The 17,502-nt window shown below is 53.9% G+C and overlaps 4 protein-coding genes across 4 annotated transcripts; 2 read left to right on the forward strand and 2 right to left on the reverse strand.

Moving 5' to 3' along the window:
* Window positions 1-127: 127 nt before the first annotated feature.
* Window positions 128-5,645, forward strand: GUITHDRAFT_160260 (hypothetical protein; the record flags this gene model as incomplete). Its single annotated transcript, XM_005820994.1, has 15 exons — window positions 128-151; window positions 2,009-2,056; window positions 2,103-2,181; window positions 2,235-2,395; window positions 2,442-2,617; window positions 2,670-2,895; window positions 2,975-3,025; window positions 3,174-3,242; window positions 3,462-3,600; window positions 3,805-4,177; window positions 4,488-4,605; window positions 4,918-4,986; window positions 5,145-5,216; window positions 5,420-5,485; window positions 5,604-5,645. 15 exons carry the CDS (start codon window positions 128-130, stop codon window positions 5,643-5,645), a joined length of 1,713 nt encoding a protein of 570 aa, XP_005821051.1.
* A 752-nt stretch (window positions 5,646-6,397) lies between these two features.
* GUITHDRAFT_98179 (hypothetical protein) lies at window positions 6,398-9,769 on the forward strand. The gene is made up of 8 exons (XM_005820995.1): window positions 6,398-6,527; window positions 7,007-7,077; window positions 7,132-7,251; window positions 7,300-7,388; window positions 7,540-7,576; window positions 7,629-7,650; window positions 7,703-9,427; window positions 9,616-9,769. Exons 1-8 carry the CDS (start codon window positions 6,411-6,413, stop codon window positions 9,685-9,687), a joined length of 2,253 nt encoding a protein of 750 aa, XP_005821052.1. The 5' UTR covers window positions 6,398-6,410; the 3' UTR covers window positions 9,688-9,769.
* Window positions 9,770-9,862: 93 nt separating this feature from the next.
* On the reverse strand, window positions 9,863-13,576 carry GUITHDRAFT_147474 (hypothetical protein; the record flags this gene model as incomplete). Its single annotated transcript, XM_005820996.1, has 17 exons — window positions 9,863-9,910; window positions 10,060-10,184; window positions 10,356-10,439; window positions 10,487-10,538; window positions 10,684-10,777; window positions 10,897-10,970; window positions 11,162-11,253; window positions 11,437-11,553; window positions 11,611-11,648; window positions 11,732-11,774; window positions 11,825-11,875; window positions 11,996-12,115; window positions 12,265-12,460; window positions 12,577-12,720; window positions 12,884-13,120; window positions 13,266-13,418; window positions 13,469-13,576. 17 exons carry the CDS (start codon window positions 13,574-13,576, stop codon window positions 9,863-9,865), a joined length of 1,776 nt encoding a protein of 591 aa, XP_005821053.1.
* A 1,579-nt stretch (window positions 13,577-15,155) lies between these two features.
* GUITHDRAFT_119744 (hypothetical protein) lies at window positions 15,156-16,541 on the reverse strand (the record flags this gene model as incomplete). The annotated part of the gene is made up of 1 exon (XM_005820997.1): window positions 15,156-16,541. The coding sequence occupies one exon, from the start codon at window positions 16,539-16,541 to the stop codon at window positions 15,156-15,158; it is 1,386 nt and encodes a 461-aa protein (XP_005821054.1).
* Between the last annotated feature and the right edge of the window lie 961 nt (window positions 16,542-17,502).

Here is a 17,502-nt window from a genome sequence, read left to right on the forward strand (position 1 = left end):
AGATGCTCTAGAGCAGAGCTTGCTGGGCAGGTTTGAGTTGAGCGTGACCAAGGAGGAGGAGAGGAAACATGAAGCCCCCGGTGCTGACAAGACCGCGAGGAGAGGAGTGAGGATCCGAAGAAGTTTCATGGTTCAAGATGCAGACGAAGAGGTCAGAGAGGGTTGATGGATCCTGCAGAAGGAAGCAATGAGCACTCATGAAGACATGTTGGCCACACAACATGGATCCTCACACATAGTCCAGGACTCAGTGAAGGATTCAAGAGTTCTCAGGGAAAGAAACATGAAAGATCTAGGGGCATGATGAAAGTTTGAGAGAGGTGGAGAGAAACATGATCAAGGTGGGGAATTGGACAAGTGTCAGTGGCAGCGGAGGTGGCACTAGTAGGAGGAGAGCGACAAGGTTGTGCGACAAGGAAGGCAAGAATAACAACAAGAAATAAGTAGCAGCGATGGTGGTAGTAGAAGAAAACATAGTAGTGTTAGTGTTAGTGTCAGTGTTAGTGGTAATGGTAGTGTTAGTGGTAGTGGTGGTGGTAGTAGTAGTAGTAGAAGAAGAAGAAGAAGAAGAAATGAAATATTCACAAGGAGGTGGAAGTGGTGAAGGTGGTGGAGGAGTGGGATTGGAGGAGAAGAGTGCAGGGGATTGCAGGGGAGGAGAAAAGGGGAGGAAGAAAGCAGGCTTTGGGAGGAGAGAAGGGGAGGAGCAGGAGCAGGAGCACGAGCACGAGCAGGTGCAGGAGGAGCAGGAGCAGAAGAGGAAGGGAGTGAAGATAATAGAAGGAGCAGGAGCAGGAGAGGAGCACGAGCAGGAGCAGGGCAGGGGCAGGGGCAGGAGCAGGAGCAGGAGCAGGAGCAGGAGCAGGAGGAGAGGAGGAGGAGGAGGAGGAGGATGAGGAGGAGGAGGAGGAGCAGGAGCAGGAGGAGAAGGAGGAGGGAGCCATGTAAGGATAGTTTGCGCTGATGCTGGAGGATTACGGTCATGTTCTGTGCTGACTCAACTTCGCTCCCAAGGTATGAATAATCAGGCTCACCTCAGGGCTATCCGTAAATGAATCTAGAGGCAGCGTTTAAATGTTACCTTCTCTTCTAGTGAAAAGATTCTTCACGAAAGATTCGTGGCGGCGGGCCGAACTTCCTCGGAACCCGCCGCCCCGGGCCGGGCCGGCCGCCCGGGGTGAGTGCCACTAGAGCGGCTCCTCTCCGAGTCACTGAGTCTTTCAAGAGTCTCCGGTGACGCGAGTCAGGCTCACTGCCGGGCCGGGCCCCGGCCGCCGAGTCACGCCCGGCCGGCCCGGGCAGTCCGACGCACTCAGTGACTGAGGGCCGAGTCCATGATGGCAGTGCGGCACTGCACCGTCACCCGGGTGCCAACCGTACCTTGCACCCACCAATGACCACCCACCCATGTATTCCTGTTGAGTTTTAGCTGAAGTACACCGGTAGTTTAATTGGAAGATATGAGATTTGGATTTGAGGGGTGGGGTTATGTTTGATCACCGTTACGGACCGTTATTCCCTGAATGGCGCGCATGGCAGAGGGGGCGGCGTGAGGAGGGGGCGAGAGGCGAGGAGAGAGGAGGAGGAGCAAAGACAGCGAGAGAAGGAAGAGAGGGAGTGAGCATGCGAGCGATGAAGGGGGGGAGAGTGGAAGGAGGGTAGCAAGACACCTCTCGGATGCAGAAGTCGGGGATGGGGTGGATATGAGTGAGAATTCTGGAAGAGGGAGATTATCCAGGGAGGAAGGAGGGTGAAAGTTGTAGAGGAGAGAACGTCGATAAGAGTATCAATAAGAATCTTGTAAAATTCGCAAAGGGACGGTGGAAATGGTTTGATAGAACCAGAAGCAAGTCCTGACCCCTGACGGACTCACATAACAAGTTTTTCTCACGTTGTTGTTTCACAGATGGCGGATGTCGAGATGGTGGATGGGGACGACGCGTTAGGTAGTTTTACTCTGTCAACCACTGATTGTTGTTCGTGATATGGTGTTTCAGCTCAAATCAAGATTCTAATCGACGAGCTTCGCAACGATGACTTTCAACAGCGGCTGAAGGTGAGGTGACCTCGGCTCGTGTGTCCTGCTGAACTATCCCTCCCAGTCTGTCAGGAGGCTGACCACGATTTCTTCTGCTCTTGGGGTGGAGAGGACGAGGAACGAGCTGGTTCCGTACCTGAACGGTGAAGAGCATGCGGCATGAGGCAGGAGGCTAGAACGCTCACCCTCGTTGCAGAGCTCGCGGTAGAGTCGGAGGATGAGGACGAGGTCCTTCTTGCGATGGCGGAGGAGATCGGAAACCTTATCCCGCATGTCGGCGGCAACGAGCATGTGCACCACTTGCTGCTTCCCCTCGAGACCTTGTGCGCTCCTGAGGAAGCGCTTGTGCGCGATAAGGTCGGCGCGTCCTTGCCCCGCTCGACGGGCTCTAACGCACCAGCAGGCTGTGGAGTCGCTGATCAAGGTAGCTGAGGTGATACCCAACGTGGAAGAGGCCTTTGTCCCGCTCATCCGAAGACTTGCAACGGGAGACTACAACTCGCACAGGATAGCTGCTGCTCCCCTCTTCGCCACGGTCTACAAGCGCGTCTCAGAGTCCTCAAAGGCAGAGATGAGGAGGTGAACACGTGGACCTGCAGATGGATGTGCTGCTGACGGGGTTGACCATCAGGCTCTTCGGGCAGCTCTCAAAAGATGATTTCCCGATGGTCAGAAAAGCTGCATGCACGGCCCTCGGCGGGTTCTCCCAAGTTCTCGAGCAGAACCACCTGCAGAACGAAATCATCCCTCTCTTTACTAGCCTTGCTCGTGATGACCAAGACTCCGTCCGCATCGTCGCTGTTGACAACTGTGTCACATTGGGGAGGATCTTCCCGACCGACAAGAACCAGTCACTCGTGTTGTAAGTCTGGAATGTGGCCGGGCAAGAGCTCTCGATGTGACGGGATTGGCAGCCCTGTGATCCGTCAGCTGCAGCAAGACAAGTCATGGCGTGTGAGATACATGGTTGCTGACCATTTCTGCGAGGTACTCGTCTCCTCTGATCTGTTCTACTTCTCCCATCTTCCGTTCTCCTCCCCTCCTACTCTTCTCTTGCCCTCTTCTGATGCCCTCCTCTTCTCTTTACTTCCCCCCCAGTCTCTCTCGTTGTTGTTCAACTAATGCACACTGGCAGCTCTGTGAAAGCATTCCACGAGAAGTGATCGAGGCAGAGATGTGCCCAGCCCTTGTCAAGTTTCTCAAGGTGACACCCTACCACGCATGACAGAAATCAAAAACTTGTCTGCAAGCATTCACTACATCTCCTAGTCTTCCATATGAGTTGACCTGCTCTCTTGAATCAACCTGTCTTGATTCCTTGTGCCCTCCTGCCTTCCTTGAAATCGCCCACAACTGTCTGTACCCTCCCAGACAGCAACCCACTGTTCTGTGTAACCATTGACATGCTCGACTTTCGCTGCAGGACACAGAGGCTGAGGTCAGGACGGCTGCAGCTTTCAAGGTCGCGGGCTTCTGCTCTAAAGTCTCGGTGGACGTCGCGCTGAACCAGATCATGCCCTGCATCCGCGACCTGGTAGTGGACCAGTCGCAGCATGTCAGAGGTGACCCTTGCACCCCTGTTGACCTAAGAATCCTTCTGATCTCCTCAACCTTTCATACCTTCCTTTACCTCTTCCCTCTGCCGTCTCTCCTCTGCCCTCTCCTGTCTCCTGTCTCCTGTCTCCTGTCTCCTCACTTCTCACCCCCGCTCTCCTCCCACTCAGCCCTGTCCAAGTCGGGCTTGGCTGCTGACACATGCCCCGCAGCTGCTCTTGCGTCAGTGATCATGGGGCTCGCTCCCGTGCTGGGCAAGGAGCACACGATCGAGCAGCTCGTCCCTCTCTTCCTCTCCCTCCTTAAGGACGAGCACCATGAGGCACGGCTCAACATCATCTGCAAGCTCGACAACGTGAACCAAGTGATTGGAGTAGAGTGCCTTTCCCAGTCTCTCCTCCCAGCTATCATCGAGCTTGCGGAGGACAAGCAGTGGAGGGTGAGGCTGGCGATCATCGAGCACATTCCTCTGCTGGCAAGTCAGATGGGCGCCAAGTTCTTCGAGGAGCGACTGGCTAAGATGTGCATCACGTGGCTTGCGGACAGCGTGTTCACCATCCGAGAAGCTGCTTCCTTGAACCTCAAGTGAGAGGGAGGGAGGGAGGGAGAGAGGGAGAGGGAGGGGGAGGGAGGGAGGGAGGGAGGGAGGGAGGGAGGGAGAGTCCTGCCGCCTGTCTGCTTGACCCGCCCTCCTCCTGCTCCTCCTGCTCCTCCTGCTCCTCCTGCTCCTCCTGCTCCTCTTGATTCTCCTGCTCTTCCTCCTTCTACTGCTCCTGCCGTTGTTCGTATGTGTTTCAACACCTTTGCAAACATTTTGAGCTCAAATTTTCTCTGTCCTCCTTCATTCGCCAAATTAAATTAACCGAAGTCTATGCTAATTTTCACGATTTTGCAGGAAGCTAACGGAGGTGTTTGGAGTGCAATGGGCGTCAGTCTACATCATTCCCCAAGTGATCGAACTTTGCGGTCACTCCAACTACTTGTATCGCATGACAGCGATCAACAGCATTGCGGTAACATGACGTGACTTTTCAAGACCTTTCCTCTTGCCTCCCGTGATTGCTGCCTCTGTGACTTTTCTTGCTCCACTCGAGATTATTCGCGCGTGCTAGTTCGTTTGCTTCTCCCTTCCTTCCCCTGCCATTTCTTTCCTATCCTGTTCGCTCCCCCCTCCTCTCCCTTCCTCTCCTCTCCTCTCCTCTCCTCTGCTCTCCTCTCCTCCCTCCTCTCTCACACCTCCCTCACACCCCCCTCCTCCGTCTTGTTCATTTCTCATCGCTTCTGCTGCTCCTACTGTCTTCTCGTTGGCCTCACTCATTTTACAGAACCTCACCAGCGCCGTTGACAAAGAAAAGCAGAAGCAGATGCTGAATGCTGTCGTAGTAGCTACCAAGGTGATCGCCATTCCTTGACAACGGAATCTTCTCCACCCACCACCACCACCTCCCTCTCCTCCTCGTCTCTTCTTCCCCCCCCCCTCCGTGTCTTTCCTCTACCCTCCCCGCCCCTGCCTTCTTCTCTCCTTAAATCGTCTCACTATTTTGCTACGCAGGATCCTGTTCCCAACTGCAGGTTCAATGCTTGCAAGGCCATGGAGCTGATGCTTCCTGCTATAGACGCGCAGGTCAGTCAAATTTGTTTCCCTCCCTTTCCCGCTCCCTTCCATCCATTCCAGGCCCCTCCCTGTCTTCCCTCAACCCAATTTTCCGGCTGATTCTTCTCCTCCTGTTATCCCCCCCACTCTTCTATTCTGTAATCTTGCTTGCTCGCTCGCTTGCTCCCCTCCCTCCTCTTCTGATTTCTCCTCACTGATACTTCTTCTTGCAGATCGTAGACTCAACAGTGGTTCCTGCTTTGAACTTGCTGTCCAACGACGAGGACCCTGACGTGAAGGTGCACCTTTTCTCCTGCTCCCCTTGCTCCAGCTCCCCTTGCTCTTGCTCCCCTTGCTCCTGCCTTTCCTCGGCTCTGCCGTCCTCGTCGCTCACTGTTTCTTCCTGGTATCTGGCAGTTCTTCGCCGCCAAGACCTTGAATGCCTGCATGAAGGCCTGAGCTTCTCAACATTCTTGTCATCTCTGTCAAGTTGTAATTTTCCTTGGGCGTTTGCAACCTCAGCTGATTTTACGTGTGAAGTGAAAGGCTGCACATCTCAGTCACCGTACCGTACTGTCTCAAACACCCAGGCTCTCTGGAGGCTCAGTGTCAAGGGCCTTGGGGCCTGAGTCCGGCCGGGCCCGGGCCCGGTCACCTGGCACCGGACGGTGGCACGGTTCCGAGTTTACACCCCGGGCCCGCCGGCGGGCAGGCCGGACCGGCTGCCCGACTCGGCGGAGTGACTCATCCGAAGGTTACGAGCCTCACTTCCTTGGATGACCAGGACCCTCTCTTGTCACCTTAAAAGTACCCCTACTTGTATCACCGCACCTCCAATTTACTTGCAGCTACACCCCTACCCACCCGATCCCAGAGCGATACGCCACCGGTCATATGAAGGGGTGCCGATATACAAGAACCAGGGTAGGGGTGAGCTGCATCTACAGATAGTGCTGGCGGGATGGGGGTGGGGTATGGGAGAACAAAAGAAATGAGACCGGTGGTTCAAAATGTTCAAGTTAGGGGGTGGGGTGGATAGGGCTGTGGTTTCAATCCAGGGATTGCAGGGGAGGGGTACCCATTCAACTTCAGGGGTGGGGTTAAATTCACTAGTAGTTTTGGGGGTCCTTATCCACAGACGCAAACTATCAATCTGATTAAGATGGGGTGGGTAGGGGTTGCTTTATCTTGGGGGTAGGGGTGCAAAGGACAGGACAAGGCAAGATGGCGGGAGCCGCGTCAATGGTTTGCCTAGTGCTGCGGGCGCTGGACGTCGCAGCATGGCTGATGAGCATGGGTCCTCTTTTTATGATCCTCAGAATGATGAAGTCCAGGCCCAAGGTGAGCATGCTCTCAAGAGCCCCTGTTGCAAGCGCTATGCTGGGAAGCGAGCATGTCTGTGACACGTAGGATAGTTTGATGGCCGACCCTACAAGACTTTCTGTGTCCGCGAGGATGTTGTTGATGCTACTGCGGAGTTTTTGTTTTGATAAGATGAACAATGCGATAGAGGAGTGCGACGTTCTTCTCTCCTTTAGAAATACTGAGGATTTTAGAAGCTTCGAAGCAATGTGCTATGGGTGATATGCCGCTTCCTGAGCAGCAACTCCATTGAGGAGAGGAAGATGGAAAATGGTTTGTAGGAGCCAGTGAGGCAATAATGATGTCAGACAAGAGCAGAATACAAAAGGCTCAATCAATGTGACGAGTGAAGAGATGATAGATGTGGTTCATGGGTTTTTCTTAGTGGTATGAAGGGGTCGGGGCTACAGCTCCGCTTCCTCCCGCCTTGAGCTTCCTCCACTCACCGCAGCCTCCAGGTCCGAGCCATCTCCAACGAATCAGACACGCCAAGAACACGGGCAGGATACTCTGACCTGACCTGCTCTCCGTGAGTTCCTGTAGATGGGGTCTATCATTGAATGACTCTGCTCGTCCCGTTCAGGTTCCCGGAGGACAACGTCTTCACCTTGTTCGACCTGCACCAGTATGTTGTCAAGAGATACGCCGATCGACCCTGCCTTGGCACCCGCGCGTTCCTGGGCAAGGCCGACAAGGGAGATCCGTAATGCTTCTTGTGCTGCGTTTTTCCCTCTCACTCGCAGTTGTGCAGCGCTAAGGGGCAGCGTTTTCCTCCGGAGATCTTCGGCGAGACCTCGTGGATAACGTATTCTGAATTCGCCGACAAAGTGAAAGCTTTCGGTGAGATCTCCCTGCTGAACGCTCCCCTGCCCCTTCGTTGCTGCCTCTTTCGCCTCCGTGCCATGGCCATGGCTGTTTGTAGCTCACACAATGCATGCGATGCTGTTCCTCTCTGTCTGAGAAGTTGTCGCTCTGATTGCACGTCATTCAGGAAGCGCTCTCCGCGACTTGGGCATGGTCTCACACCCGTGAGTGCCTCTTGCTCGCTGCTTCCTGGGGCTGACTGACACTTGACGGCAGGGACGTTGACGACTTCGAGAAGGTCCTGCTGATCCTCTGCTGCTCTCCGATATGAGGCTGATGCGATGGTGCAGGTTCATGCTCCATGCACCTTCACCATCTACGAGAACACCTGCGCTGATTGGATGATCGCTTCCCACGGCTGCTTCTCTCAGTCCTTGGTCTGCACCACAGTCTACGCGACTCTCGGGATTGATGCAGTGATCGCTGCGGTGAACGAGTGTGGGTCGACAACTCTCCTTTGCAACCGCATGAACGTGAAGGCGCTGGCGGACAAGGCAGGGGAGATGCCAACCCTGAAGAATATCATCTACACTGAGGACAAGGTCGCGCCCAAGGATCGTCTCAACAAGCTGAAGCACGACAGGGTCAAAGTCTTCTCCATGGACGAGATTATTGAGATGGGCAAGAACCAGCCCCGCGAGTCGGTCGCTCCCACCCCCAACAGCATGGCCGTCATCATGTACACCTCTGGCTCCACGGGCAAGCCCAAGGGAGTGTTGATCACCCACAAGGCTCTTCTCGCCATGGTGGCTGGACTCGTTCACCACTTCCTCCCCCACATCAAGCCCGGGCGCGAGGTCTATGCCGCTTTCCTTCCTCTTGCTCACATCCTCGAGCTCGCCGCCGAGAACTCTCAGCTGGCCATCGGCGCTGCCCTCGGCTACTGCGACCCGCGTACGCTCACCAACAGCGGCAGCGAACCGCTGGGAGCGCTGGAGGAGTTCAAGCCGACGCTGATGGCTGCGGTGCCCAAGATCTGGGACATCATCAAGAAGGGAGCAGAGGCGAAGGCGAAGGCAGCGGGAGGGCTCAAGGCTGCCCTGTTCTCTTATGCCGTCAAGACTAAGGTAGCAGCGATGAAGTGGGGCATCAGCACGCCGCTCTTCGACCTGCTCGTCTTCTCCAAGATTAAGAAGATCACCGGAGGCAGGCTCAAGATCGCCATCAGTGGAGGAGGACCCATCGACGAGGAGGTGCAGTCCTTCTGCTCTGCCGCCATCTGCCCCATCATCCAAGGGTACGGCCTCACGGAGACCTGCGGAGGAGGAACTGTCCAGTTCATCGGCGACACGCGCGTGGGGGTTGTGGGCATGCCGCTCTCCTCACTGCAAGTGAAGCTCATTGACGCCAGGACGGAGGACAACACCGAGTACATCATGGACAGCAACGGAGTCCCCTACAGGACGACCGACGTCCTCAACGCCAACGGAGAGCCTTGCCTTGGACGCGGAGAGGTCCTCATCGGCGGCAACGTGGTGACCTCGGGCTACTACAAGATGCCCAAGGAGACGAAGGAGGCGTATCTTCCTGGTGGATACTTCGCTACCGGAGACATCGGAGAGTGGACCCCCGACGGTTCGCTCAAGATCGTTGACAGGAAGAAGAACCTGGTGAAGCTCAAGGGAGGAGAGTATGTTGCCATCGAGCACATGGAGATGAAGTTCAACAACTCCGTCTTCGTGGACGCGCTGGCTGGAGGAATCCTCGTGTATGCCGGTGGAGACGTCGACCGTTCGGTCGCCTACGTACAGGTCAACAAGGGCGAGCTGGAGAAATGGGCCAGGAGCGAGGGGATCGACCTGCCATACCAGCAGCTGATCAACGATGCTCGGGCGAGGAAGGTCGTGTTCGACTCGCTGGCAGCAGAAGGGAAGAAAGGAGGACTCGGCGACCTTGAGAAGTTGTTCAACGTCACTCTCCTCGACGGGCAGATGGGTCAGGGACCGGACGCCTGGACCCCGCAGAATGGCGGGCTGACGGCCACCAACAAGCTGCAGAGGAGGACGGCCATTAAGGTAAGCGGGAATGAAGGAGAGTGAGGAGGGAGGAGAGGACGAAAGAATGACGTGGAAGGGAAACAAAGGGGAGGGAGGAGACGGTGGAGACAGGAGGGAGGGAAGCATGGAAGATGAAGAATGGGTGGGAGGGGAGGAGGAGCAACTAAGTGCATGCTGTCTCTGATCCTGCTTGACCCGTGACGCAGTTGATCGGCCAAGAAAGGTTCGAGAAAGGAAAAGTTGACGCAAGACAGGACTGGATGAGAAATTTGAAGTGAAGAGCCCAGGCATCAAGTGTGTTAGATTCATTTGACAGTGTTCTGGTTAAAGATACCAAAATCCTTCATTCACGATACAAAAATCTTTCATTCTCCGACCCTTCCCTTCCTCCTACGGCGCCATAGGTCCTCATAGCCACCGAGGAGGATATATTACATTCATCAGGCTGGTCTGTTAAGAGTTCACGGGTGAATCCGTCCCACTAGAGTCCTTTCCGTCCATCTGATCCATATGTCAAGATGCTTCCTTCCTTCTCCCTCCCTCTCCTTGTCCCTCCCTCTCCCTCTCCTTGTCCCTCCCTCTTCTTGTCCCTCCCTCTCCTTCTCCCTGCGTTTCTCATTCTCTCCTTTCTCCATCTTCCCCCTTCTCACCTCAGCAAGCTCCACCACATGCCCTTGCGGCAGGTCCATGACAGTGATCTTCTCGATACTCGCCAGCGTCACTTCCTCGAACATGTGGGCCTCTCGCTCGGGCACACGACCGACGTCCGACATGCCTGCCACGAGCTCAGAAGGGCACAAGTCGAGGAGGGGATGGGGGAAGTAGCAGGAGAGGAAGGAAGACATGGGAGGAGGATGGAGGAGGGTAAACATGATGTAGGAGGAGACAAGAGGATAGATGGGAGGCGGAGGAGCAGGAGAAACAATCGGAAGCGTGAGGACGATACCTTTCTCATGATCGACCCAGAAGATTAGGATGATTCCCAGGATGCTCATTCCGCAGAGAAAAAAGAAGGCAGCGCAGATGGAGTCTGTTGAGAACTCGTCAAGGGAAGAATGAGAGCGAGGCAAGACGGACTTGTCTTGTTGTAGATCTCAGCGCAGACGAGAGGACCCAGCCATGATGATCCCTGAGAGAGGAGAGGAGAGGGGAGGAGAGGAGAGAGGAGTGGAGAGGAGGAGAAGAGAAGAGAAGGGAGGAGGGGGGAAGGACGAGAAAGAACGAGAGGAAAGGAGCAAGATCAGTCATGTTGATATCAGGTGACATCATCTCACCTTATCCGTGATGGCGTAGAAAGCAAAGAATTCGCTCTCCTTGCCCGGAGGTGATAAATCCGCCCATGTGGCCCTTGAGTACCCGTGAAGAGCGCTGCAAGAGCATGTAAGTTCCTCCTTCTTTCCTTCCTGTCCCCTTCTCCCTCCCCTCCCCTCCCCTCCCTATCTCTACTTGCCTACCATCCCTTTGCTGACTGCCTCCTTCTCCCTTACCCGATTAAAAGGCCGTAGAAGAAGCCAAAAGGCCAGAAAAGCTCCCACACGTGACGCATGCCAACTTGCGATGACTGCCAGCCAGTGAGAAACAGAAGAGCGAAGGAATGGTGAACTGCAAGAGATGATAGAAGAGGCGAGATGATAGAGGAGAGGAGAGGAGAGGAGAGGAGCGGAGAGAAGAGGAGCGGAGAGGAGAGGAGCGGAGAGCAGAGAAAGAGGAAGAGAGCAGAGAAGTGGGGCAGGGCAGAATTTTTTCGTTGACCTCAAAAAATCCTGACATTCCCCATGCGCTGATGAAGACATTGATAAGGACCAGCATCATCAGCACGTACTTGACGGGAATCTTGAAGTGTCCTGCGCCCTCCAAGTCAACCGAATGCTTTCAGTCTCTCTCCATTCACTCTCTCCTTCAACGTCTTTTTTTTCCGGGGGCCCCCCCCCCCCCCCCCCCCCCCCCCCCCAACACACACACACAGACTGTTGCTCTACCCTCTCGCTATGTGCTCCTCCTCCTCCTGCTCCTGCTCCTCGACTCACCTTCCAACCAGAAGAAAAAGTAGCATCCAAAGATTGCCACTACGTGGACTTCGATGACAACGTACAAGATTTGGGTCGCGTTCATACACAAGATGTTGGTCCCAGCAAGCACTCCGACTGAGGGGAATACATTCAGTCACTCGTTCTCGTCTTCTCCTGCTCCTCATGACTCACCTGTTGAGAGCGTTGAGCAAGCGTCGGAGTAGACGAACCTGTTCGTGAACATCACCACTCTCTCTTTCATGCCGCATGGATTTCAACCCCTCCCCCTCCCCGCTCTTCACTCGCTCCTTACCATGCCAGAGCGAACTTAGCAGTTTCCGGGTATTTCATGATCTCTGTAAGCATCAAGTGAGACCCATCAATCGAGAGAGTCCAGCACACAAACCTCGGAGAGTTCGATAAGTGTTGATCCATCCCTTGAAAATCAATCGTTCTCCTGTTGTCACACCGTCAGAGTTTGCATGAAGCAGCAATGCTCATCGAGCTTTCACAACTTTCATAACTTGCTTCAACAAGCCATGCAAACAAGCATGCAGCACAAACATGCTTTCATCACCTGCTGGGAGATCTTTTCCAGGATATTCACGCATATACTTGAAGGTCCATAAGGAAAACAGCATAAACCAGCCCCCGCAGAAGGCAAGTGCTGCCCGTGTGCCTATCCTGTATCCAAATCCTGCAAACCTCGTCACCATCACCTTCTCCTCTCACATCTCCCTTGTCTTCTCCCTCCACCCTGAGCACGATTCCTCCTCCCTCCTCGCTGCCTCCCTCTCCTCTCCTCTCCCCTCCCCTCCCCCTCCTCGCCCCTCGTCTTCTCCTCACCGGGTAGGAACGAAGACCCGTCCTTCTTCGTCAGCCCCAGGGCGATCATTGCGCATACCACGCACGTGATAATTCCTGCCACGTACCCGATGACTACTCCGATCCCACTCATGGCGTTTTGAATTCGCTGCCACAGTCGCAAGTCGCCGTTGGAAGCCTTGTAGTCCTTGTGCTCCGATGCCAAGAGCGGGAGGAACTGTCACGAGAGAGCAGTGAGCAAGGGAAAGGGAGAGGGCGACAGCAGCGAGGAGAGGAAAGGAGGAGAAAAGAGGTAGAACATATGGTATCAAGAAACGAGCGAGAAGAGGTTACCGAGTTGTAGAAGACTGTGCCGAGGCCGTAGAAGCCGTTCATCAGGATGGTCAGGATTCCAGCATAGACGTACATTGAGGGTTTCGTGATGGCGAGGTACAAGAATAGGCAGATGCAGCATAGCACAGTCGAGATAACAAGACCCTGTCTCCCAAGATTATTCTCCCCTCTCTACCTTCCTCTCCTTCTCCCCTCTCACCCCACCACACTTCACCGAGATCCATCAAGTGCACCTCTGTCAGCTCCCCCCCTCCCCCCTCCCCCCTTTCCTCGACCCCCTTTTGAAACCCCTCTCTCCCTTTCCCACCTTCTTCCTATGCGTGCCGTAGTCGCCCATCGGGCCACAGGTGATGTAGAGAAACGCTTGCAGGGCAACGCTGAGCGACGTGACCTTCATAGCAAACTCGAAGGGCCCGACAGGGAACATGAAGTCAACAGTCTTGGGGACGATTGGAGTGATCGATGCTGCCTTGGGGTTCCACTGGAAGACTCCCTCACCCACTACGCAAGCCTTGCAGGGGTATTTCGTCCCCGGACAGCCACCCTTTTGTGCACAAGTGAGGAGAGAGGACGTGCGAGAGCCGAGGGAGAGCACGATCGAGGGAGGAGAAAGCAAAGGTGACAGAGGGAGGAGAGAGGTCGGTGCACAGAGAGAAAATGATGGGAGCAAGGAAAGCTACAGTGATCACCTGCAAAGTACAAACATCTGGACAAGGGACGGTGAGGGAGCCTTTGTAAGCTTCGTCGGCGGCTATGTTGTTCAGGAAGACAGGAAGAAGCACAGCAAACGCTGCTGACGCGATCGATTGATTTGCCCAGTCGTACATGTACCATGCTATCCTCTGTTTCCGAGAACCAGTTACACGGGGCCAGGTATCACTTCAGTTCATACCTCCTTGCCTTCATCTTTGTACTTGCTCAGGTCATATTTCAGGAAGTTCCATAGATTGATCTTTTCTGCTTTGGTGAAGATAACCTGATCTTGATTTTCCTCATCCATTCTTCACAATGGCGCTCCTTCGATCCTTCAACGCGGCGATACTTCAGTTGGAGAACATAATCTAGTCTACGAGAAGCTTGTAAACCTGTCAACCAGAGCAAGATTCAGCTGTGCATCACACAAGTCTGAGCTAGGATTATTCATCATCAATCACCCGCTTCCTCTTTGTAATGTTCTCCTTTCTCTTCTGCATTTTTCTCCACTTCCTCCCCATACTCACTCGCTACCCCACATTTCTTCGCTGCTTTACTGCCGAGCGCCGGAGCACCTGCCCCCGCTTCAACCGTGTAAATCACACCCCCGGCAATAAATAGTCCACCCGGTCCTAATACCTGATATACCCCACCCTTTTAGCATCGATTAGAGGACCCCACACCCACCTGAGCAGTGTCGGGACACCCTCACCCCCACATTCAAGGAGTTACTACCCCACCCCTAAGTTACTCCACAACACTCCTCTTGTGCAGATCATAACCCCACCCTGGCTAGGATGTTTGTTCACCCCTACCCCAATTTTTCCATATTGTCACCCCACAAAATCACTGCAACAAGAAATTATCAACCCCTGTGGCTATGATGAAGTACCCACCCCCGTATTCCCGTCGATGTGGGGGAAACTGATAATGTTTTAATTTTAAAATAGTTTTCGGACCTAGAGGCGATGACCACCGAAACCCGAACCAACCTTCTGCCTAACATTTGATATTTACAGACAAAATTTGGAGTATATTTACTACATGTTTCAAGAAAGTGCACCCCTCGGTGCTGGTGTCACTCCGTACAAGGTACATTTTAGCCAATAATATGAAGCCTCACGAACTTCTATCATAGGATTTGAAATTTCTATTTGATAACAAGCAGAATTGGAACGTCGTATTCATTTTTGAGCTTCATGGACGAAGGGAGGGAAGGAGGGGTGGATTTTGATAGGAGAATGGACGGGTACATCTGGCAGTCGGAGCTCGTTGTTTCTTCGGCATTTCTTTTTTTTGTCATCAAAGAGCCGAACTAACTCGTTTCAAATCTTGAAGCAGAATTTCAAAAGGAGCTTTATCACGGTGCAAAAGTCTTCCGATCGGTATGCAGGGAGGGGTGGTAGACGGTAGATGAGTGAGTAGGGGTAATCCAAGGTGTTGGTGGAGAGATAAAGCTCATACCGGATGCACAACTCGGACATGGCAACAGCGGCAGCAACAGCGGGTGATCGACGACAGGTGGGATCACGAGATTCTACCAACTTGCCTTGAAGGATCACCTTTGACATGATGAGAGGAGTTGAAGACGTTGGAGTAGATCGAATGATCAGTGTTCAACAACACCAGCCAGGAAACAGCATCTGGTCCGTGCATGTAAAGTCATAGAAATTGATACGCAGATGTGAAAAGACACCTACAAAGGTGCCAGCAAGATAAAAACAACCACAAGGACTTGCTTTTGATGAAGCAGGAGAATTGAAATCGAAAGATCAATAAAAGGGAAAGTGCAATGCAAAGAGGAAAGTCAAAACTTCGTGAGTATACTTTATTGTCGTAATCGACTCAGACAAAGAAAACTCCGATTCACAGGCCTTCTTGCTCATCTACACCCCCACCCTCCCCAGCAGCTTCACGATGTGCTCGGACGCTTGCCTCCGCACAGCCTTTACTTGCTCCTCACCGCCAACGAGCCATCGGTCCCTTGGCAAGATGCGGCTGTAGTTGTCCGAGATGGTGCTCGCAAGCATCGCATAGCCAAGCATCAACTCCCTGCTCACCTTGTGCATCGCCTTCCGGCGCCTCCGGGTAAGAATGGTGAGACCGCTGTTGGACATGTCGGCCAGAAGGTGTGGGGCGTAGTCGAGGCGAGGACGCACACAAAGCTTGACTCTGGCAGCAAAATTCTCGTAAGACACGCTGGTGTGATTGCAGAGTCTGATGAAATCCAGAAAGCTAAGGAAGACATCAACATGCAGGGAAGTGCGGCGGAGACTGGGCCTCAGGTCCCCGACGGCGTCTCGGAGGATGAGGGAGAACATGGCCGAGAAGGGCACGTCGTCGTCGGGCAGCAACTGCAGCATGTCTGCAAGCACCCCGGTGCTCAGCCCCACCCCTTCTGCCTCCCACAGGCCCAGGAACTCCGCCCTCCGAAACAGCTCCCTCCATGGGCACTGGCAACCGTTTTGGACGGCCTCCCTGAAGCCCCTCTCTGCAATGAGGTCGAGCATCTGGCGCATCATGTCCTGGTACTCGGCGCTTGCCCACGAGAACAGCCTCATGTACTTGGGCACTAGCACCTTCCTCCTGTACAAGTGCATGCGCAGCTCCTCCTCGCCGGTCAAGACAAGGGCCGGGCAGGCCAAGAACGCTCCTTTGTCCTGGATGACGTCGGCAAGGACGCGGTCTGCGAGGTAGTCGGCAGCCTCATCTCGGATAGAGGCAAGCTGCTCATCATCCATGTCCAGGTCAAGCAGGTGGTACCACCAACCCCTGTCCTCGCTGGCTGACCTGTAGATGTAGTAGCACAACACCAGGGCAGGGAAGACGGCGTTGAGGCCGTCGAGCTGAAGGTCGTTGAGCATGGACAGGCCGGTGCTCCTGCACCGTCGGCGCATCACAACGATAGGAGCTTCTTCCTGCATATACTCGCTCGCTAGGCATCCAACCAGCACGGCCGCGCACGCCACGATGGGCGGAATGAGGTCCTGAGGGACGATGGGAGCGAGCATAGCGGACAGCTCAGAGACTAAGATGGAGGAGTTCGTGTCATAGCAGCTGTTGTCGTTGTTGATCGAAAGCATCATGCTAAAGTACAGGTGGTAGCGTGTTTCCTCCACGTCCTCTATCGCCCTCGCCTCCCCATTGCGCATCCCACTGGAGACCATGGTGTAACAGCCCCTCACGGAAGACAAGATGAGCCTGCCAGCGAGGGACTTGATCCTACAGCTGGCTCCTTGCAAGCTGCGCATGTGCTTGTCCATGACGCACATGATGAACTCTTGTTCGTTCCTGAACTTCGTCACGGGCATTTTTGTTTGCCCACCGCCCCGACCGCCATCTTATGAAGGCCTCTCGGACCCACCCACCTCCAATTCCCACAAACAAGGCTCGAGTCAGGGGTACAGGGGTACAGGGGTCCTGCGCCTCCCACAAACCATGGAGAAACATGGCTGGGGAGCAAGATAGTCAGATGAGATTGAAGATGTTTGATATCAGATGGTTTAACTTACATGCTTGTCTAAGTTTTCATTGCTCATATCTAACGACTGAGTATTTCAACACATGCTTACTTCACATACAGACGATTATCAAGTGAAATGGGTATGTAATGAAAGATTTACACGTCTTGTTGTCCATCTTTCTTAGTTATTGCCTCCGTCGTTAGATCATAGAATTGAGGACGTTTATGTTGTGGGTTAGTATTCATGCACCTCAGATCACTTGTGATGTTTCATTAAGACCTCACGATAACATGTTTCAAAAATAATTTCAAACTCAAAAATAACATGAATCTTCGCAGCGGGAAATGACTGCACACTCCCAGACCCAACGCGAGAAAGTGCAGGGCCCCTGAGCCCTGCTCCATGGCTAAGAAGAGAGGAACAGGAAAGGCAGGAGCAGGACGTGGCAAGCATCGCTCTCCTTGCTTCAATCTCCCTCGACCAGCTCGTCGAGCGCAGCCATAGCTCTTTTCCAGTACAGACCAGGTGCTGCTTGCCCCAAGGTAGCTACCGTATCCTTCTCTCGTTCGATGACCTCCTGCTCAGGGCCTTGAGTATGCTCAACCTCTCCCCGCAAGTATCCTCACCTTTAGCGTCCTCCTCAGCCTGGAAGAGTGCGGGCAGTAGACTGTCTCCTCCTCCTGCTGATCAAGGCCATTGTGCCTGAAGTCTATGTCTGTGGACGTACCAACTTGAGGGCATACGAGTGACTTGATGAGAGGAGTTGAAG

Source organism: Guillardia theta (genome assembly GCF_000315625.1).
Source record: "Guillardia theta CCMP2712 unplaced genomic scaffold GUITHscaffold_156, whole genome shotgun sequence".
Taxonomy (NCBI): domain Eukaryota; class Cryptophyceae; order Pyrenomonadales; family Geminigeraceae; genus Guillardia; species Guillardia theta.